General features: G+C 38.0%; 2 protein-coding genes and 1 long non-coding RNA gene across 5 annotated transcripts in view; 2 read left to right on the top strand and 1 right to left on the bottom strand.

Annotated features, from left to right (window-relative positions):
* myo1f (myosin IF) overlaps nt 1-14901 on the top strand; it is a 23047-nt gene extending 8146 nt beyond the window's left edge. The window contains exons 3-28 of one of the 2 annotated variants that reach the window (XM_031308467.2): nt 1012-1101; nt 1217-1311; nt 1426-1513; nt 1967-2056; nt 4522-4653; nt 4833-4967; nt 5439-5571; nt 6073-6257; nt 6402-6482; nt 6632-6718; nt 6958-7044; nt 7432-7599; nt 7882-7967; nt 8058-8139; nt 8291-8397; nt 8486-8584; nt 8709-8853; nt 9355-9469; nt 9566-9735; nt 10169-10314; nt 10880-11026; nt 11104-11252; nt 11399-11461; nt 12045-12252; nt 13511-13671; nt 14057-14901. In XM_031308467.2, the coding sequence (XP_031164327.1) occupies nt 1012-1101; nt 1217-1311; nt 1426-1513; nt 1967-2056; nt 4522-4653; nt 4833-4967; nt 5439-5571; nt 6073-6257; nt 6402-6482; nt 6632-6718; nt 6958-7044; nt 7432-7599; nt 7882-7967; nt 8058-8139; nt 8291-8397; nt 8486-8584; nt 8709-8853; nt 9355-9469; nt 9566-9735; nt 10169-10314; nt 10880-11026; nt 11104-11252; nt 11399-11461; nt 12045-12252; nt 13511-13671; nt 14057-14133 (3126 nt within the window). In that variant the 3' untranslated portion in view covers nt 14134-14901. Of the gene's footprint in view, nt 1-1011; nt 1102-1216; nt 1312-1425; nt 1514-1966; nt 2057-4521; nt 4654-4832; nt 4968-5438; nt 5572-6072; nt 6258-6401; nt 6483-6631; nt 6719-6957; nt 7045-7431; nt 7600-7881; nt 7968-8057; nt 8140-8290; nt 8398-8485; nt 8585-8708; nt 8854-9354; nt 9470-9565; nt 9736-10168; nt 10315-10879; nt 11027-11103; nt 11253-11398; nt 11462-12044; nt 12275-12424; nt 12665-13510; nt 13672-14056 lie in introns of those variants that run through there. The other variant, XM_036007471.1, reaches the window with a different exon arrangement.
* LOC116056283 lies at nt 12142-13485 on the bottom strand. The gene is made up of 3 exons (XR_004898842.1): nt 13386-13485; nt 12599-12663; nt 12142-12268 (listed from the first exon to the last, which is right to left on the bottom strand). It is a non-coding gene; the product is annotated as an uncharacterized LOC116056283 (long non-coding RNA).
* Nucleotides 14902-15592: 691 nt separating the features above from the next.
* On the top strand, nt 15593-20919 carry acer1 (alkaline ceramidase 1). 2 transcript variants are annotated; one of them, XM_031308480.2, is made up of 7 exons: nt 15593-15959; nt 17621-17733; nt 17906-18020; nt 18890-19028; nt 19997-20134; nt 20223-20360; nt 20591-20919. In XM_031308480.2, the coding sequence occupies exons 1-7, from the start codon at nt 15725-15727 to the stop codon at nt 20766-20768; spliced, it is 1056 nt and encodes a 351-aa protein (XP_031164340.2). In that variant the 5' UTR covers nt 15593-15724; the 3' UTR covers nt 20769-20919. The 2 variants fall into 2 exon arrangements, with proteins under 2 accessions (XP_031164340.2, XP_031164341.1); XM_031308481.2 differs by lacking the exon at nt 15593-15959 and adding an exon at nt 16353-16377.
* Nucleotides 20920-21468: the final 549 nt, after the last annotated feature.

The following is a 21468-nucleotide window of genomic DNA, read 5'->3' as shown; positions in this document are numbered from 1 at the left end:
ACATTACAGAAAGTAAAGGATCCCGGTGGTTAGTGTTAGCAGGGCGTGCACAGACTTTTTAGGTGCTTTTATCACAGTAGTCAGGAAGTGTAAAGTGTTTAACCTTCATGTAATGATCAGGGATGTAGCACAGGTGTTTAGAAATGCTGAAGTCATGGTGGACTCATGTCCTCAGTATTTTCCTGCAGATAAATAGTCATTTATTAGCCCGACTAGCAGCATTGCTCAGATACCGACATCAGTCTGTTGGTCATTCCCACCGCTTTGGTTCAGACTGAAATATCTCAACAACTATTTGATGGATTGCCAAGAAATTTTATTCAGACATTCAAAGTCCCTGGAGGATGAATCCTAATTTTGGTGATCCCCTGGCATTTCCTGTAGCGCCACCATGAGTTTGACATTTGTGGGTTTGAGTGAAATGACACGACAATTTTGGATGAATTACTGTGAATTGTAATAACTTTGCTGATCCTCTAACTTTTAATCTTGTGACGACATCAGGTCAATATTTTATTTGTCCTATACTTTTGTTTATGACCACTCTACTTTGTGCTGAGTTTGAATTAGCAAATGTTAGCAATTTAGCATTTAATTAAAGACTCAGAGCCATCTTAAACATCTTTTAATTTCATCTGTTGCATTTATCTATGTATTTTTGTTTTTATTATTTAATTGTAGGCCATTTAAGTTTCTCTGTAAAGCACTTTGGTTTTTAAATGTCCTGTAAGTAAATTTGACTTGACCTGACTTCCCCTCAAAGTCCCACTCAGTATATACCGTATATTCATCAAATTAGTCAAAAATGTTAGTTAATGCCATGCTTTTTTTTTTTTAAACAACCAGAATATATTATATATTAATATCTAAAAAATATATAAAAATAATAAATATCTAGAGTATTAAATATTGGTATCCATATTGGCCTCAAAAAGGCAATATTGGTAAGGCATATTGGAAATGTACTAGAGATGATTCACAATCTTCACGCTCCTGAACTTCCCCGCTCAGACATACATCGGCTCCGTATTAATATCAGTTAACCCGTTCAAACAGATGCCCTATTTCACTGACAGAGAGATCGAACTTTACCAAGGAGCTGTGAGTAAAACCCTTCATCATTTTATCACCAATATACTGTATATTTGTGGTACAATGGTTCACCCTGTCGTTGAATACTCCATTAACTTTTTTCTCTATTTATTTGTCTCTGTAGGCCCAATATGAGAATCCACCCCACATCTACGCCTTGTCTGATAACATGTACAGAAACATGATGATTGATGCAGAGAACCAGTGCGTCATCATTAGGTGATCACAACAGCCCTGTTTTTCTTCTCAGTGTTATTATTCTGTGTAATACATTAGAGTCTGTAATTTTTATTTTGTTTTGTGGTGTGTTGTGTGCTATTTTTAATGGTGTAGCGGTGAGAGCGGTGCTGGAAAGACAGTGGCTGCCAAATACATCATGGGTTACATTTCCAAAGTATCTGGAGGAGGGTCGAAAGTTCAGGTAGACACAAAAAAAACAATGAATCAAGGACACCTTTAAATATCCAGTGTGGTGATGAGTTATTTCTGTTGTGTCTCACACTGTCTGTCTGTCTGTCTGTGTGTGTGTGTGTGTGTGTGTGTGTGTGTGTGTGTGTGTGTGTGTGTGTGTGTGTGTGTGTGTGTGTGTGTGTGTGTGTGTGTGTGTGTGTGTGCATGTATGTGTGTTTGTGTATGTGTGTGTATGTGTGTGTTTGTGTGTGTGTGTGTGTGTGTGTATGTGTGTGTTTGTGTGTGTGTGTGTGTGTGTGTGTGTGTGTGTGTGTGTGTGTGCATGTATGTGTGTGTGCATGTGTGCGTGTGTGTGTGTGTGTGTGTGTGTGCATGTATGTGTGTGTGTGTGTGTGTGTGTGTGTGTGTGTGTGTGTGTGTGTGTGTGTGTGTGTGTGTGTGTGTGTGTGTGTGTGTGTTGCAGCATGTAAAAGACATCATACTACAGTCAAATCCTCTGTTGGAAGCCTTTGGTAACGCCAAGACAGTCCGCAACAACAACTCCAGTCGTTTTGTGAGTAAGATCTTTACTTTAACACCTATGTACTGCAGACGTGACGTAAAGAGTTTAAATTATTAAAACCATTTTTTACTTATTGATCTCACACTGTTTATTGTCAATAATAATAATAATAATAATAATAAGAAGAAGAAGAAGTATTTGACAAGGTTCACCACATGTGATAGGAGCTTCCCTGTCATAACGTTGTAAATGTTTACATTTATTTTTGTTATTGAAGTTTTTACTGATTTTTTTTAGCCATTTTAGCAGTATAGCTTTATAGATGGCAATGAATGAAATAGCTCAACAACCACTGGCCTTGTTATTTTGCACAGACATTAATGGAGCCCAGAGGATGAATCATTTTTCTTTAGTGCCACCATGAGGTCACAGAGCTGCTAGCAAGGAGTGTTGTTTTCTTTTTAAGAGAGAAAATCATTCAAACAAAAGAACAACATTTACAACCTGACAACACAGACTAACCGAGATGACCACACCATCTCATCAACAATGTGGAAGTCGGTTGTACTGAGTGTCCAGTAAATACGAATAAATAAACACAGAAGAATTTAACAACATATAATCATGACTCTGTTACTCACTTGTGTTTTAAATAACACAGAGAAATAATAAATATAGTAGTTTTTGCATTTCATTGACTTACATACATTGAACCACGTGACTAGAAAGAGAGATGAACCCATCGACATATTAGAAAATAAACAGATTAGACCAAATAACTATATATTTTATTTCATGTTACTGTTTTGTTTTTATAACATGAAAAACATGCTACTGTGCCTTTTGTTTTATAAAATCCAGGATGTTTTCATTGTTCTGATACAACAATATGTATTTTGCTTTATAATATTTGTTTGTGTTTGTCTTGTGTCGGTCCCCAGGAAGAATAGTCTTCACTACAACGATGACTAATGAGGATCCTTAATGAACAATAAACAATAAACAATTCAAGACAAGCAGATACAAAAGTTGATAGTCATAACTTCAAATTATACGTTCTCTGTCTTTACCATACCGCATTCTGTATATTCAGATCTCACTTGTATGATCCTGGTAGTTTATGTTTAACCCATTAGAGCTACATTTCTATTTATTTTTTTTGCACATTAAGGACTTATCACACATGTTGGGTTAAAATAAATTGAATAAAAAGTTCATTCTTTAACTTTCTTTAAGCAGTTGATAAAATATCTTAATCTTGGGCTAACTCAGGAAGATAGTATGATACCACTGAACGCTCCAGAATAGTTAATAAATGGAGACTGTTTGGTCAACTGCTGTTTCCAATTAACTTTCAATCTCAATAAGAAGAATCACCCATTTCAAATATTATTTTTTTAAACACTTAAAAACGACAGCATTACAGTTTTGTTCCATTAGAAGCTGCTTTCTCATACTGCTGTCTGTGAACTAATGATGTTTTCTTTATAAATTAGGTCTGCCCATTATGTTTTAATGTTAATCGATTATCGTTGGTGTATGAAATGTCAAAAATCATTGAAAAATCTCCAAAATAGGTGACACTTTATCCGACCAACAGTCCCGAATCACATTAGACAGAGAAATAATCAAATCTTTTCAGTTGATCGTGTTTCTTAATTTTTTTTTTAGCTTAATCAAAACATAACAAAAGTTACTGGTCATGTTATCCAAAGAGATTATAAATCCAGAGATCCAAAAGGGAAAAATGAAAAAAGTGTTGAAAATTTGAAAATGTAAGTGTTTTGAATGTACAGTATGCACAGACTGTAGAAAAGGGTATTAAAAATACACAATAATACAATTATTATTATTATTAGTGGTGATTGTGGCATTACAAAGCACCAAAGAAGTATTGTTTAGGCTAGCAGCCTAACAGCTAGCAGCAGTAACAGCGGTTTGCTTAAAATACATTTCCTTTAATCCCCTATTGTTTCTCATCAGTGGGGTCCCGATGCTTTAATTTCACACCATAAACCACAATCAATGTGCATGTGTGCAGCTTTAGTGCAAGAAATCAATTTGTAAAGTTTCCTGTCACTGTTGATGGGTGTGAGAATGTGTTGTGATGTAGCACAATAGGGTTTTTTTTGTACGGGTTAATGCAGATAGATGTATGCAGAATATTTCCCCTCTCATACGGATGTAGCAACAATGGAGGTCACAGTTTTAATCTGAAACAATGCTGCAATGTTTGAGCACTGTCTCATCCTGACAGCAGTTCTTTAAGAAATGTTGATTCTATATATACTCTATATATATATAAAACTATATTGCACACATCCACGTATAACATAAGACAACAACAACATTCATTCATTTATTGTTTAATAAGGCTCTAGCACTGTGTCAGGATGAGTGTACAATGAGGGGAAATTACCTTTGTAGGCGTACTTTGCAACTGTTGGCCTGAGTTGACCAGATTTGACAGATTTACTGACAGCCTGTTTGCCACCTCTGATTTTTGCATCTACCAGGGGAAATACTTTGAGATTCAGTTCAGCAGAGGAGGAGAGCCAGACGGTGGCAAAATCTCTAACTTCCTGCTGGAGAAGTCGAGGGTGGTGAGCCAGAATGAGAACGAGAGGAACTTCCACATTTACTATCAGGTCGGAGTCACAGCCTTTAAAAAAATCCTTCTTTGGGAAAACTAGCTCAACATTAATGGCTCACATTTCATTCAGTCAATTACATGTTGATGAAATTGAACTATTGCTCTTTTTTTTGGTGCCCACTGCCTCAAAGATTCATATTTATCTGTTCTTCTGCCTGCACTGTTGTCTTCCAGATGATAGAGGGCGCCAACGCTCAGCAGAAAGAGGGCCTGGGCCTCATGACCCCAGACTACTACTACTACCTCAACCAGTCTGGGACCTACAAGGTGGATGGGACCAACGACAGCAAAGACTTCCAAGAGACTATGGTACAAATATACTGGAGAAAAGTTGTGGTTCCCAACAAGAGGGAGACTACTTGCCATAAACCAAATGCTATAGTCTATAGTCTATAATTGCTACACAGTGATCTTGGGAATTTTTGAGGGGGCCTGATGGAGGTCTGTGGCCCAGGGAGAGTTGCCTGCTTTGTCCGGTTGGCAATCCCGCCTTAAAGGAACCCACTGCTATAGTATCTTAATATTCCCCAACCAAAAAGAACATAAGTTTTAATAATAATAAAAATAATATATATATATATATATATATATATATATATATATATATATATATATATATATATATATATATATATATATATATATATATATATATATATATTAATTTATATATATATATATATATACAGTATATATCTCCAATGCATCTCACACATGTTTGTTGTTGGGACAGCTACAAACTGCTACCCTCACTGTCTGCTTTTGTGTTGTGGTTTCCAGGAAGCCATGCAGGTGATTGGGATCCCAGGAGACGACCAGACTCAGGTGCTGCAAATCGTCGCAGGTATCCTCCACCTGGGAAACATCAGCTTCATAGAAGCAGGCAACTATGGGCAGGTGGAGAGCACGGACTGTGAGTGAGACAATTCAGACACAACACATCAGACACAATGGATTCACTCATCCATGCATGTGCACAAACATTCCCACCTGGCATATAAAATTTCCTGTTTTCTCCCCAAGGGATATGAGAAAATTAGAGCTCACCATGACAAAGCAGTCCCATGGCAGACATCCTGCTAATTGATAGAGGCTGTGCACATCAGTACCACCCTTGTTTATCTTCTCCTTCGCTTGCTGCCTGGGGATTCTCTGCACAATAGATAATTGGTGTTTACATCCAGGATGGCAAATTTACTATCCCACAGTCGCTGACTAGAATTGTAAAATTTAAGCTACTGCAGACTAGATTCAGTTACGTCTACATTTACTGCAGAAAGATACATACTCAGGCAGTCTGTACATTTTTAATCTTGAAGCTGAACATGTCTGAATCTTTACCACAAGCCTTAAAAAAAATGCATTATTGATGTATGTGTGGTGATTTGAAATACTTTACTTTTGTATGCTCCAGTGCTTGCCTTCCCCGCCTATCTGCTGGGTGTTGATCCCAACCGTCTGCAGGACAAGCTGACCAGCCGGAAGTGGTCAGGGAAGAATGAGTCGATTAATGTGACCCTTAACACAGAGCAGGCCACATACACGCGAGACGCCCTGGCCAAAGCCCTCTATGCACGACTCTTTGACTACCTAGTGGAGGTAGGTAACTTTTTATTTCAGTAGCAACAAAACAGATTAAATGATCATGACATCCTTTTTTTACTGAGATACATACAAACATTGAGATAAATGCTTTTGTATTTAATACTTTCCTTCTGCCTTTACCTCGTCCGTCATCTCCAGGCCATAAATAAAGCCATTCAAAAACCATACGAAGAATTCAGTATCGGAGTACTTGACATTTACGGCTTTGAGATATTCCAGGTTAGTCCTCCTACAACTTACAGTTCCATCATATTTATATGCAGCCACTAAAATAACAGATGTTAGTTTTACAGATGGTACAGCACAGCAGGATTTGTTTTACCGTGGTGATAATCTGACATTGACTAGATTGTGTTCTCCCCCTGCAGAAAAATGGCTTTGAGCAGTTCTGTATTAACTTTGTCAACGAGAAACTGCAACAGATCTTTATTGAACTGACTCTGAAGGCTGAGCAGGTAGTTACAGTGCTTTCATTGCTCTTGTAAATTCTGCCACAATGTCTTGGTTTGTCTTCCGTGTCTCTCAACATCTGCACTATGCAAAGGGGTTCTGTTTGATAAAGACAAAGAGTGAGCGTCTGTTTATTCTAGTCTGAATATGGTTGTGAATATTTCAAACCCACTGCCTTGAAATGTTTTTTAATCAATTTTCTTTTGAGCTCCTTTCTTAATTATGTCTTCTAATTTTGTCTCAGGAAGAGTATGTGCAGGAGGGCATAAAATGGACTCCCATCGAGTATTTCAACAACAAGATTGTGTGCGACCTCATTGAAAATAAATTGGTAAGCTCTTAACTGCATCACCAACCAAGTACCAACCAAGAAACCAACAAATAAATACAGGGTTTACACAGATCAATTTGAATTGGTTCATGAGAGGAAACAAGTGTGCTTCTCCTTAACTGAACTAGCATGTCTATGATTCCCAAAGATAGTCAGGAAAAAAGGCGTGATCACAAACAGCAGAGTTGTGTTTGGCTTTTATTTCAATAGGATATGTCGTTATTTTGTTCTTTTATTATTTAGCCTACTTAATATCAAATAAACACTGTATATTTGCATGAGGGATCTTTCTTTTTCTGTCTAGACATTTCCAAATGTGTATTATTAGTTGCAAGTGGTGATTGTTTGTTTCCAGTAAGATTCATCCACACCATCCTCTCCTTGCAGAACCCTCCTGGTGTAATGAGCGTGCTGGATGATGTGTGCGCCACTTTGCATGCCAAAGGAGAAGGTGCAGATGGTACTCTGCTGCAGAAACTGCAGGCCGCCGTGGGAACGCATGAACATTTCAACAACTGGAACTCCGGCTTTGTCATACACCACTACGCTGGCAAGGTAGGAACCTGAAATCAGTCAAACTGACACTCCTGTAGCAGAAATATTAATGACAAGATGATGTACTATATTTAATTGAAACAGTAGTGTTGCTGCCTCTAAGGCTTGCTGGCTGATGTGTGTTGTGATTGAGGTTTTTGTCCCACCAAGACGAAGTAAACATTTGTTGTTGCATGAACACATTAAACGCAAGTGTTTGTTTTTTTATCTCTACTAAATACAAATAATGTTTGCCTGTTTGTAAAGTTTACACAGCAGTTGTAATGTCTGGTGTCATCGCAGGTGTCATACGATATCAACGGCTTCTGTGAAAGAAACCGGGATGTGCTATTCCCTGACCTCATTGAGCTCATGCAAAGCAGCGAATAGTAAGCCTATTGCACCGATCTGATGTTATCACTTATAATAAGTTTAATTAAGAAATACAGTGAGGAAATCCCTTGAATTTGTCTCTACAGTAACTTCATCCGTAGCCTGTTCCCTGAAAACCTCAACAATGAGAAGAAAGGCAGGCCGACCACTGCCAGCTCTAAGATCAAGGTGAGAGTTTCAGCTGAGAATAACTTGAAGTACTTCAATCAGTGTAGCCTTCATTTTCCCCCTCAGTTTAAATATGCACAAACACAATAAAAGAGAGAGTTCTTTGGGTGTACTGTAACAATGAATTCGATCACGCACTGTTTTCTGACAGAAACAAGCTAATGATCTGGTGAATACGCTGATGAAATGCACTCCGCACTATATCCGCTGCCTCAAACCCAATGAGACAAAAAGACCGAAAGACTGGGAGGAGAGCAGGTCAGCATCCTCACGGTGACAAACATGTACACTCAAACACATAGTAAACCCTTCTTAATGAATAATGGTATTCCATCTGTTTTTTTAGGGCTAGGCATCAGGTCGAATACCTTGGACTGCGGGAAAACATTCGTGTAAGAAGGGCTGGATATGCATACCGCAGAGTCTTCAACAAGTTTATGATGAGGTGAGTTTAATCCTTTTTGAAAGGGTGCATCCATTTCTGAGTGTCGTCCAGAAAGAAGAACACAGCTCAGACACACTCTCAAAGTGACTTTTGGTTGATGTGTGTGTACACTTGTTGTATCCAGGTATGCCATTCTGACAGCTGAGACATGGCCATGTTGGAGGGGTCCAGAGCAGCAGGGGGTCCTTCACCTCCTCCGCTCTGTCAACATGGATAACGACCAGTACCAGATGGGACGCACCAAGGTCTTTGTCAAGAACCCTGAATCGGTAACAAGCTTTTTATATATTTCAGTGTAGGTTGTACTTTGCATTTGTATAAATCAGTGGAAACTTTTAGCTTTTACTTACATACTGTACTTTAGTGCACATTTTAGTTACTTGTACTTTACTTAATATTTCCATTTAATGCTACTTTGTACTTTAACTCATCATGTACAGATTAATGATCTTGCATAAAAACGAGTTATGAGCTTATAAAATATCATGCATTGTTACAAATAAAACTACTTAACATTAGCTTCAACCCAACAACAGTAAAATGCCACTTAAACATGACTACATCAGCAATAAGAATCTATTCATAGACTGTGTGAATGAAGTACCACTATGGGATACAGGAAAGATACAGTTTAAAGGACTTCAAATGATGTGCTGATACATTTCTGTGAGCTCGTTTAACAAAGAAACGTTCAAATTAACAGACAGCAAATTGATGCAATACTAGAAATAAGTGACAAAATATAAACTCATTCCTTGTATGCTCCACAGCTTTTCCTGCTGGAGGAGATGAGGGAGAGGAAGTTTGACACTTTTGCCAGGATCATTCAGAAATCCTGGAGAAGATACATTGCCAGGAAGAAGTATGAACAGATGAGAGAGGAGGGTGAGTACAAAAACTCTCCATATTGTTCCTACCACAATTACACATTTGTAGTTGTGTGATTCTGATTTTGTTTGTTTGTGCATCCTTGCAACACAGCCTCAGACATCCTGTACAACTCGAAGGAGCGGAGGAAGAACAGCATCAACAGAAACTTTGTCGGAGACTACCTCGGCCTGGAGCAGAGGCCTGAGCTGCGACAGTTCCTGACCAAGAGGGAGCGTATCGACTTCGCTGATTCTGTCAACAAGTATGACCGCAGGTTCAAGGTGAAGTTTCACGAAGCATCGTTGTGTTTATTTGGAATTAATTAGAGTTTTTATGTTACAAATGTTTACAGTAAATGTAGCACAAGTCTTTCCCCTTTAAAGCTATAGTGCGTAGTTTCTGCCGCCCCCATGAGGAATTCTAAGCAATGTCAACAAAACTGTCGGCGCGTCCACATGATAAAAGCTTTCAGATGTATATGTGCTATGTTTCAGAACATAGCCATACTGAGAAATACAGAGAGAGTTTTGTGGAGCTGCTAGTCTTAATCAGCTTTGTAGCAACTCATTTGGCAATGGCTTGAATGTAACGTTCATTAATTTGAAAAAGTTTCGCTCTAAAGCTTTAAAACAGTAGATAGGATTGCTCTCTGTGGATTTCTCCTTTCTGTTATTGTTCACAGTTCTCACTTCCTTTTTTTTTCTCCCAACCCAGTCTATCAAGAGAGATTTGATCATGACCCCCAAGGGCATCTATCTGATTGGGCGAGAGAAGGTGAAGAAAGGACCTGAGAAGGGACAGATAAAAGAGGTGCTGAAACGAAAACTGGAGTTTGGAAGCATCAGTGGTGTCTCTCTCAGGTAGGTCTCTAGCTCACAAGAGATGTTTAACTACACCTGGTAATAGTAACATTTGACATTTGTGGTTGAAGCTGTGGTGGAAAATACAAGAACTAGCATGCTGCTTTGTCGGGTGATAACCACTGTGTGAGAAGTCACTGGTGCTGCAAGAGTAAATATAGCAAATGAACATATTCTGCTGAACTGAGAATTCACAGAATTTTCTTTTCTTTTTTTTTCTTTCTCCGTCATGGCTGGCAGCCCGCGGCGCTCCATACCCAGCGCAAAGTCATTATTAACTATGTAAACAACTTTAACATACAATCTAAATACATCTTCCACTGCCATTAAGGACTTTTCACATAAACTGACACTTCAACTTCACTCAGCCCTTAAACTTTGAAACCTTTGAAACCTAAACTCGTTCCAGTATTGCCATTGTAATTACTTTCAGTACAGCTTGACACAGCTTTAACATCTTTAACTTCAGCTATTACTGCCATAAAAAGACATTTTAAATTTTAAAAAGCCTATGTTTCTTTGTATCTTGCTTTAGAAGCTCTTAATGGGCTTTTTTTCTCTTCAGTACGAGACAGGATGATTTCTTCATCTTACATGAGGTCCAGTACGACAGTCTGCTGGAGTCCAACTTTAAGACAGAGTTCCTCAGTCTGCTCTTGAAACGCTACGAGGACGTGACCAAGAGAAAGCTGACAATCTCCTTCGCTGACAGGTAGAGGAACCTACACACTCAGAAAGCCTATATGTACATAGAAACACAAATCACTTACACACTTTCTTCCTACTCAGACTAGAGTTCAGAGTGAAGAAGGAGGGTTGGGGTGGAGGAGGCTCCAGGGTGGTGGTGTTTCAGAGGGGTCAAGGGGACCTGGCCCAGCTCAAACCTGGAGGGAAGACCCTCACCATCACAGTAGGGGATGGTCTACCCAAGTCCTCCAGTAAGTTCAAAGAAATAATGACACAGTACAGCCTTGAAATAAGAAGAAGCATGGCAAATTAAAGGAAAGATTACAAAGATGAAACTAACTATACATAGATTCTTGTTTATGCGAATGTTATTTGTAACTAACGTTTTTTTCCCCAGAACCAACCAAAAAGAGTGCTCAACAGTCTCGTGGTGGAGGAAGAATTAATGTTGCCAGCAGAGGTAAAGTTACAACTTATATATTCAAATATTGTACGTTTTACTCCACTACATTTATGTGACAGCTATAGTTACAACTTACTTTGAAAATTAAGGTTTTACAGACAAAACAAATAATCATCTTGTACAATATGACGTATTGTTATAGATTCACCTACCCAACAGGATATAAAGTAGTAGAAATTAGCTTTACTTTAAAGGCATACTATGTAACATTGCCCTCTTCGGGTTGTCTCATTGGAACTACAGCCGCGCGAGCTGTAGTTCCAATGAGACAACCTGTAGGGGGACCGAAGAGGGAAAAGTTACATAGTATGCCTTTAACCAGCAACAAAAAAATATGCTGTATATACATCACGGGCAGTAAGGATCCAAAAATACAGTATAACACTGACAGGAGTCATTCTGCCTGCTTTGATAGTACTTTTTACTTGATGTATTGCTACTTATTTAAGTAAAATTGCCACCATTACCATTTCAAACCCACTATATAACTTAAATTTGAAATAATATCTGAGTAGAAGCAGCTGGGTACTGAAATCTGGAGGTTTTATCTTTACTTTCGTTCCATTTTCTCTCTCCCCAGCGCACCAGAATGGAGCAGCCAAGGTTTCTAGAGTCCCTCACAACCAACCATCAGATAACACATATTCGTCCCCACACAAACAGGGCCGGCTACCCAGCACAGCTCCACCAAAAATAGGTTCCCAGAGGGCCCCCCGAGTCCCAGCCCACAACCAGCACAACCAGGGGAACATGGACTTCCTCAATGTGCCTGACCAGGGCATGTCAGGGTACGAAAGATTCCCTCTTGATGTTTTATTTCTTATACTGCACTGTAACTTTTATTCTTGTATTTTATCTGTTTTAAATTTTTTTATCTGTTTTCATGTAAAGCACTTTGAATTGCCCTGTTGCTGAAATGTGCTATACAAATAAAGCTGCCTTGCCTTGCCTTGCCTTGAGATGTGAAAAAAGGGAAGGAAGGGATGATCACGGCATGTGTGGGTGGAGCGGGTTAGTCACAAAGAAATGAGTGCACACAAGCTTTTCGAGTTGTTAAGACACATCAGGGTGAGGCTCAACACTCACTGAGCCCAAACAAATGAATGCGTGTTTAATAGTGTGAGAGAGATAAACCTGTTTATAGAAAGTCCTGATTCCAACTGTAGGTGAGCTGCTGTTCCCCTAGTTTCTGGAAAGGCCTTGAAACAAACTAGTTTGTTTAGTGTTAATAAATAGGGCATAAAAACTTCTGTCATAGCAAGATAAGATACAATAATCCCTTAAATGTGGGGTCTCTCCTAAAAGGCATGGAGTTGCACTTGTTTTCACACGAAAGGTAACAGAAGTGGGAAGAATAAAAAATAGAGCTTGAGTTCAAATCCTGCTTATTTTCACACCTCCACACACCTGGCCAATCACTGCCTGAAGTGGGCAAACATGTTGGATTGTTGGTTTCTGAAAGTTACAGAAATTGTCAGACACATTCTGACAAGCACTTTGTTTAAAACATACTGATGCTTTAACTAAATACAATCTCTCATTGAGGGTTTCTTTCATCTGTCTTTCTGGAAAAAAAAAAAGAAATATCTTGCTGGGATTAACTTTCCATTCTAAGATTAATAAGCTTTTACTACAACAATTGCTTCTGTATTATTACCATTTTTGTGATTATAATTTAAATAACAATTAATTTGTCAGTTTACAAAAAACTACAGCTCACATGAATTTTTAAGCAGCCCCACAATCCACGCAATATTCTGAGGCTGGATGTTTAGTAGTCTGTTATTTTAAATGTTGTGAACTTCTGAAACAGAAACCAAAGTCCTGGTATGATTCAGCTCTCTATGTGCTGTACATACTGTTTATAAAGAAAACATGAAGATAAAGCATGAAAAGCTTTCACAAATGAAGATATACAAACCTAAAGGGGCTCTCTGTGGTTTGACTCTCCCCGTCTGACCATTTAGCCTAAAAGAAGCTTTACGAGTCTCTAACTCCTCATCAGCTCCTTTTATCCCTTTGTCACATTTTCTCTCTTTGTCACAGGAAGCAGAGGAAAAGGAGCATCAGTCAGCGACCTCCTCCTGCTCCTAAACCACAGCCTCGGCCCCAGGGGCCCCGCTGCCGGGCGATATATCAGTACGTAGGCCAGGACACGGACGAGATCAGCTTTGAGGTCAGCGAAGTGTTCGACCTCGTCAAAGAAGGTGTGTAGATGAAAGGAAAGCAAGATGGAGAGTGAAAAGAGATCAAAATAAATAATCAGTTGATTGACGTGATGGACTAAACTCGACTGTTTACATTTTTTCAGTTTGCACATGCATAACTTTCACTGTTTACATTCGCACTGTTTATTATTATTTTTGCTTTATTTTTCAAATGCTGCCTTTTAAAATTGTTTTATTTTGTATATTTGTAGTACATATTGTAGATTTTACATTGTTTGGCATTCTGTGGACAGCAAAGGAAGAATTTCATTGTACAGGGAAACATTTTTCCTTACTGTGCATACGACAATAACATTTTGAAAATTGACATTTGAAAACGTCCCACAGTGATTCATGATATTTCTCTCTGCCTATTTCTCTGTAGATCCATCAGGCTGGTGGACGGGCAGGATTCGAGGAAGGGAAGGTCTCTTCCCTGGTAACTATGTGGAAAAGATTTGAACAGGACTTGATCTGTCTTGGTGGACTTTTTCGATGTTTGTAGAGAAATATGTGTATTTTGTTGAAAGCAGTGAACACTGTTCGCTAAAACTGCCTGTGAATTGTTCGTGGTAGATCTTTTAGTCCATAATGGAAACTTAAGGGTGGACCTTTTCACAGCAAAGAGCTGCTCAGGTTTCATCTGTTCTGGTTCTGAATGATAGAAACAAGATCTTTGACCTTACCTGCACTCCCACAACACCTTTCTTTGAGCTGTTACTTCACTGAAAATGACTCAAAGCTAAAGTTGAGAACATTACTTTGTGGTGTCTACAGTGTTTAAATTTCCAGAAGCTTTTCTCCAGAGCAACGTCCAATACTGCTCAGTATTCGTGATTAAGACAACAGCATAAAATCAAATAATAATAAATATTTTTTTTATTTTTATTATATTGAACTTGATGTTTGCACCATAACAAACCTGCTTCAGATCAAGCAAAGACATGACAGGGACAATACTTTTGATCATTGATTATTACTAATATTGTTGGTATTTTCTCATATATTTTTTCACCTCAATAAAAGAAAAGAAATATATTTTCATATTTTTACCTCAAGGACGTTTGCACTGGTTTTGGTGGTATCATCAGTAAGAAAGAGGTGACTTATTAACTTTGCCAATTTTGCATTTTTCTTTTTTTAAATTGTTGATTTTGTAAAATAATGTAATTCACTTACATTAATCAATATCTGTTTTTGTATGGAAAAATAAAGAGTTGTAACACTTAATTGATTTTCTTTCTTGTTTGTTTTTTTTTTTTAAACATTTTTTTTATTGAAATGTTCACATGGTAAAGTCAAGAAGAAGAAATAAATAATAAAAAGGAAAAGTGCAGTTTGTAACTATGTATATATGTTTTCTTCTTGTTCTTGTGCTTCAATGTAGCACTTCAGAAACTTTGGCAATTACAAGTAATAATATAATTTATATAGCCTACTGTATGTAAAGCAAAGTTTAATTAATGACTGTGTGAATAAAAATATTTCTTGAAAAGGTCAGAAAGTCAGAACATTGGTATTGCTGATTTGTACTTAATTCACACTCTCTAATAGTATACATATTATTAATATGACAGTAAAACAGTGCCAGTTTGCATAAGTTTAGCCTTTTAGTAGGCTATTCTAAGTAAATTTAGTTAATATGCTAATGCATATGTATTTTGGCTAATTGACAAAAAATTTGAATACATTGCTACCTTTACTTACAGTAAGTGAAAGATATGAATAGCCTACTTCTACCACCACTGAATTTCTAACGCAAATATGTAGCTTTTACACACACACACACACACACACACACACACACACACACACACACACACCATAGCCTACCTGTTCTTTCGCTCACGCATAACGTTCATGCTTTTATTTTGAAAAGTGCATCGCTGGCGTTGGCCTGCGGAAGCAGGTGGACCGGTTGAACCTCCTTTCTAGAGAAGACCTGAATCCAGCAGCTCATTGTAACACCTATTGCTGTAATCAGTCCGTTCCATGTCCTTTTTGTCGGCTTATGATCATGTAAATAATCAATTCGTAAAAATGCGGGATAATTATGCTAAAATACTCAAAGACTCTGATTATCGTAAGTGAACAAAAGTTAAAAAAAAAAGTGAGTCCATTCCAGACATTCCTTCAGTTGACATGTCGGCCCAGAGATGTTAAACCGTTCAGCACGCTTATGAGTTACGTCACAATCTCGTGCAAGAGGATTGGGAGCGTTTCGATGCACCTGTTGTACCACCTGGAGCAGAGCAACACTGACAGACTGGACAACTGCAGCACTGGAGGTAAGATCCAATAATTTCTGATAAATTAGACCATAAATTAACACGTTATTTATTATTATTATTATTATTATTAGACTAGGAAGAATTAGACTAGCATAGCTCTTTTTGACAAGAAAAGGTGTGAAACTGTCACACAGAAATCACTAGAATATTGCTGTTGTTGTTCCTGTAGTGACTGAGAATGCATGTGGTGATCAATAGTGAGTTTATTGTGTCCTTGTGTCATGAATTAACATAATAATCTTATAATAATGCATATTTGATTTACTATGACATAACCACAATCCAATATTCAATCAAGTCATATCCACTGTATGCTCTATACTGTTTACACTCAGTGCCACTTTATTAGGTACAGCTCTGCAATAACATCTACCTTTACTTTACAGTGTAAAGTGTATGACATTGTCGGAAAGGGGTAAATAATTGTTTAATATTATGGTAATAGGTAAATGTGGTGTTGTACTGGACTGTATTATTTTGATAGGTGTTTGTTGTTTGTTTGTTTCTTACTTTCTTTCTTCATAGACTATATACACTATATAGCCTATATATTTGAAAATACAATATGTATTTTGCAAGGGAGTCTGAAAGACAATTGCCTAAAACCCTCCAGGGGCTTGAAAAGTGACATTCTTCAGGCAGCATGTTACAGGAAATAATTACGGCAATATAAAATACACAATTTGTATGTATCTATCAATTATTTTAGACATAGTAAAAAACTGAAACATAGTTGCATAGTACTTGACAACAATGCATCCCATAAATACCCATCTGTTCCACAAGTATAATGAATCAGTCATAGTCATAAAAGATATCCTCCCTATTTACATACATGAAGGGGACAGAATATTAGAAGCTCTACTGTCTGTATAGTCAAACATATTTTTAGTTTAGTTGTCATGAATATCTGAATCTCAATTAACTACAGTATTTTTCATCACATCATATAATAAAATATCAAATTGTACTATTTCATGAAGGAAACACTTTATGTAAAATGTGTAATCATGTGGTGTATACTAGTGACTACATGTCAAATTGATATCAGGGCTGTAAAAGCAATAAAGGGGCAGTCCATCAATGTTATACATTAAGATCAGTTGACTTATTCAGCCTGTGAAAACAGTTGTGCAAAGTCTTCCGTTTCATCAATACCTACAATAATATATCACATTATTATGAAATGGGCCATTCTGCATAATGAGTACTTATACTTTTGGTACTTTAATCTGTCTCTGACAAGCCCAATAACGTTATAAAAGTACAATGCTAAATCACTGCAATGACCCTTTAAGCAAAGGATCAGTTTGTCCCTTGTTAGTTTACTTATTTTTTTTGTTTTATTCTCAGCAAAAATACACTACAATACAAAAGACACATAGTCAGAAAGTCTTGTGGTTTATTGTTATTTTTCCCTTTCTCACAGTACATTTAAACGACTATTTAAATGACTATCGTGAACATTCTGAGAAAGGGTGCAAAGCCACATTTGAATACAAATATAAATACAGCTTTTGAAACTGATTTCCATAAACCACCTATACAAACACTTTGACAAGCCTCCTGGATTGACACCCAGTTCATCAAGAACAACTGACACAAAAGACTGAAAGGCTGCAGGTGTGCTTTAATAAATCAGTGGCTCTGTCTGACAGGTGTCTACTCCAGTGAAAAGATGGCAGGAGTTTTCTCCTATGAGAGTTCAGAAATCGACTGGTGTGAAGACAACTACAAATACTCTGAACATGTAGTGGAGTACTTCAACACTGTAAGTACTGCAGCCTTTATGTCAATACATCTTTATCTTCATTTATCTAGCAAAATAATATCTATAATCAAGCTAGTTAAACTCAATTTTTGTTTAGCTTTTTGAATAAGAAATACATGTCTAATTTTCGTGATCTCACAGTTTTATTGGTTGATTGATGTTTTCCTTGCAGATGAGCAGCTTTTTTTTCTTCATTATATCTCCCATCATGCTTTACCTTTTGCACCCTTATGCCAAAGAGAGGAACCTGGCGATTCACATGGTCTGGACCATGATGATATTTGTAGGTCAGTCACCCTTTTTTTCTTCTTTATTTATAAATTCCATGTTTATCTCTATGTGTCTCTCATCATTTAATATACAGTATCTCATTTAAATCTCAAGAAAAGTCTGTTTTTCTTTACATTAGCATGAGTCTTTTGAATCATTATTCTTGTGAGTTGTTGGTTCAGTTATGATTTAACATGAGCCTGAATCCCTGTGTTGTCAGCGTACATCCTGCATACACAGATTGAACATTATACCTGCAGAGCACAAGTGGACCCAAAATCGACCCCTGAGGAACACCAGCATTGTGCTATAAACTAGAGATAAACCTACATAAGTCTCCAAGACATTCATTTTGACTAAAATATGTTATGAAACAAACTAAGCTGACTTTTATAATGCTTCACAAGCAGCGGTTCCCTAACTTTTTAGTTTTTGACCAATTAAATCAAAACAATGTCCAGCAACTTCCAACTAGATCTGTAATAATGAGCAACCCGTTTTGATAATCGATTACTCAGTTATAACTATTTTCATCAAAGAGGATTTACCCGTGCTTTATGTGAATAAATGAAAAGTAAAATTTTCCCGTAATTTATGAGGAAAAAAGCAATATTTAGAGGGTTTGTGAGAATAAGCATAGATTTGTGTAACCAAAATAATGTTTTTGCTTCTTTCCTCTCGTTAGTCATCAGATGTATCTTTCAATCACTTGTGGTCACCAGATTATGAACCACTGGTTTACAGAATCAGAGGATAGGTCTAAAACTTTAGACTTTACATTCCTTATATGTCTTCCTCTCCCCCTATGTCCTTTTTCTTTGGTCCCTCTGTGCTTTGTCTTCTAAACATGAATTGTTTTACATTAAAAAAGACTCTCTTTTTATAGGGCTCTTCTCAGCATACTTCCACATGACCCTTAGTTTCGTTGGCCAGATGTTGGATGAGCTGTCCATCCTGTGGGTGTTGGCGTTGGGATATGCTGTCTGGTTCCCCCGCAGACTTTTCCCTTCTTTTATAAAAGAAAGGTAAAGCCACCTCAGCATTAACCCAACAACAGATCAATTAGTCCAAGGTGTTTGTTTCTGTCTTTATTCATCTCTATGTGTTACTAAGGACTCAAACACAGCTTGATAATCCTTTAATAAAACTGAAAAAGACAAACAATGACAGAGTGTTTCTGAGGCATGCCACTCTGAAACCCAACCTGTGCTGGTTGTGGAGCCTGTTTGACAGCCCCAACTGGAGTCATTAAAACACAATGTGGTGCTGCTGTCTTCACCTGAATGTGACAGAAAGGGACTCTCACTATTGTGAAAGAATGACGCTCCACCCACTCCACTGTATAAATATTTCACCACAAGGTGGGGAAGAATGAATACAAACTTGATGAGCACCTGAAAATAATCCCAAAGCCTTGACTCAAGAACCTCACGTTAAGTTTCTGGTTTTTCAAAGTCATGGGTTGGTCCTCCTGAATGATGGATTACTTATTTCCCTCAAGAGTGGGGGGAGACCAAAATCAGAGCTAAAAACAAAGCAATCTTTGGACTTGTCAGGTGGCCAGAAACACCACTTAAAACTAATGCTAATGTTGCTCCATAACTGCTGGATATGTAGCAACTGTTTGCTAACAAGGTAAAGCCATGTCAACTTAGAAAGTGATGATATGTCAATGTTGTGTTCACAACTTGCTTCCCCCCAAGTAGCCAGAAAAATAACTTATTGCAGGTTTAAGAAAACCCACATCTCAGGTTTTGCGTAATGTGCTGTAGTATTTTGAATAATATCTGTGCAGAGGAGTGTCATTGATCTGCTGTGATAGGAAGTCTTCATCTCAAGCGTTAACTAAATACTGAAATTCAGGTGCAGTTTTTATCAACAGCAGCACCTGAGAGTTCTGGTTTACCTGCAGAATATCACTGGAAGAGACGCAAAATGGCTTCAAACTTTCAAACCTTTGCCTCACAGCTTATATTTTTCTGTTCATCCATAGGTCCACATTTTCGAGCCTCGTCCTAGTGGTTACTGTCATCACAACAGTGTCATCATTTGTAAAACCTACAGCCAACGCCTACGTTTTAAACTGCTTTGGCCTCCATATGCTTTACGTTCTGGCTGTCGAGATGAGATGGTATGAAAATTCTGATGTTTCAGTCATCTGTAACTGTTTTTGGTGCAGTTTTGATCCTTTATGATAACCAGTTTTCTCTCTTTCTCAGCTGCACCGACCGAAAGGCTCTGCGACTGGCCAAGGTGTCTGTGGCTCTGTGGGTGCTTGCCATCTCCTGCTGGATTAGTGACCGTTTTGGCTGCAGTTTCTGGCAAAGGCTAAACTTCTGCTACCTGCACGGTATCTGGTAAGTCCTGGGTTACTTGTTTCCTTTCCAACCCTGTTTCCTACGCCCATCATTCAAACACCTCCCTACAAATTCTGTAAGAACTCAGCTATTCATTCACTGGAAAAAGAAAAGTGTTCACTATGAGCATAATCCATTCAGAAAATGATCTTCAATGTAGAACAAATTAGTCGTTGTTTCTTTCAATGACATGTACATGTGTATCTATCTCCATTATCTTTTTACTCCAGGCATATTCTGATTGTGACAGCTGTGGCCTACGGCAGCACCCTGATAGCTTACCTGGATGCCAACTATGAGATACCCTACTCTCTGCCTGGACTGCAGTACTGGCCCTGTGATAAATGGGCTGTTGGATTACCTCACATTGTCCTCAAGGGCACTACCAAAACACAGAAACGGTGCTAACAAAGTTAAAGTAATTTGTAACATTGGTCAAACATTTGTTTTAGTAAGCTCCATTAGTACAGGTGTTCATAAATGGGAAGCCATCAAAATGATTTGATCTACTGTAGTGACCTTTATTCAGCACTACCTTCTTAAGGACACAATCTGTTTTTTCTTTTATTACACAGACTAACACTAGACAACAACTTAATTAAGTTAAGATTGTTTTTTGATGGGCCGCCTGGTTAGCTCACCTGGTTGAGCGTGCACCCCATGAGGCTCAGTGCTTGTCGCAGCAACCGCAGGTTCGGTTCTGACCTGCAGCCCTTTGCTTAATGTCATTCACCCTCTCTCTCCCACTTTCCTGTCTTAATCTGACCTATAAATAAACGCCAACAAAATAATCTTTAAAAAATAATTGTTTTCTGATCCTATAAAAGGATTTTTTTAATCAAGGATAAACAATGGATGAATTACTGAATGGGCCTGCTGGGCACAGGCCGTGGTCAGGATGCCCCGGGTTGGGTTACTGTATATGGGTTATAACAAAGCTAGTTCGTGCAGGAAATTCCGCCGGATGCATGTATTTTCTATTTACTTCCGCTTTCTTTGTGTTGGAATTGTTGGCTCTGTGCAGCGTTTAGCAACGCCCATGACGATTCTGATTGGTTTAAAGAAATGCCATTTAAGCACATTTTCCTTCCATCCCCGAATGCTATGT

The sequence above is a fragment of the Sander lucioperca genome, chromosome 11 (genome assembly GCF_008315115.2).
Source record: "Sander lucioperca isolate FBNREF2018 chromosome 11, SLUC_FBN_1.2, whole genome shotgun sequence".
Lineage (NCBI taxonomy): Eukaryota > Metazoa > Chordata > Actinopteri > Perciformes > Percidae > Sander > Sander lucioperca.
Note: the sequence above shows the minus strand (reverse complement) of the source record. Positions and strands in the feature narration are given on the sequence as shown.

What these genes read in the sequence shown, in the direction of transcription:
- acer1 (XM_031308480.2), top strand. Translation starts at nt 15,725, where the DNA reads ATGCTAAAATACTCAAAGACTCTGATTATCGTAAGTGAACAAAAGTTA. An exon ending in TAGTGGAGTACTTCAACACT is followed by an intron (nt 17,734 to 17,905) that starts GTAAGTACTGCA and finishes TTTTCCTTGCAG; the next exon opens with ATGAGCAGCTTTTTTTTCTT. An exon ending in CTGGCTGTCGAGATGAGATG is followed by an intron (nt 20,135 to 20,222) that starts GTATGAAAATTC and finishes TCTCTTTCTCAG; the next exon opens with CTGCACCGACCGAAAGGCTC.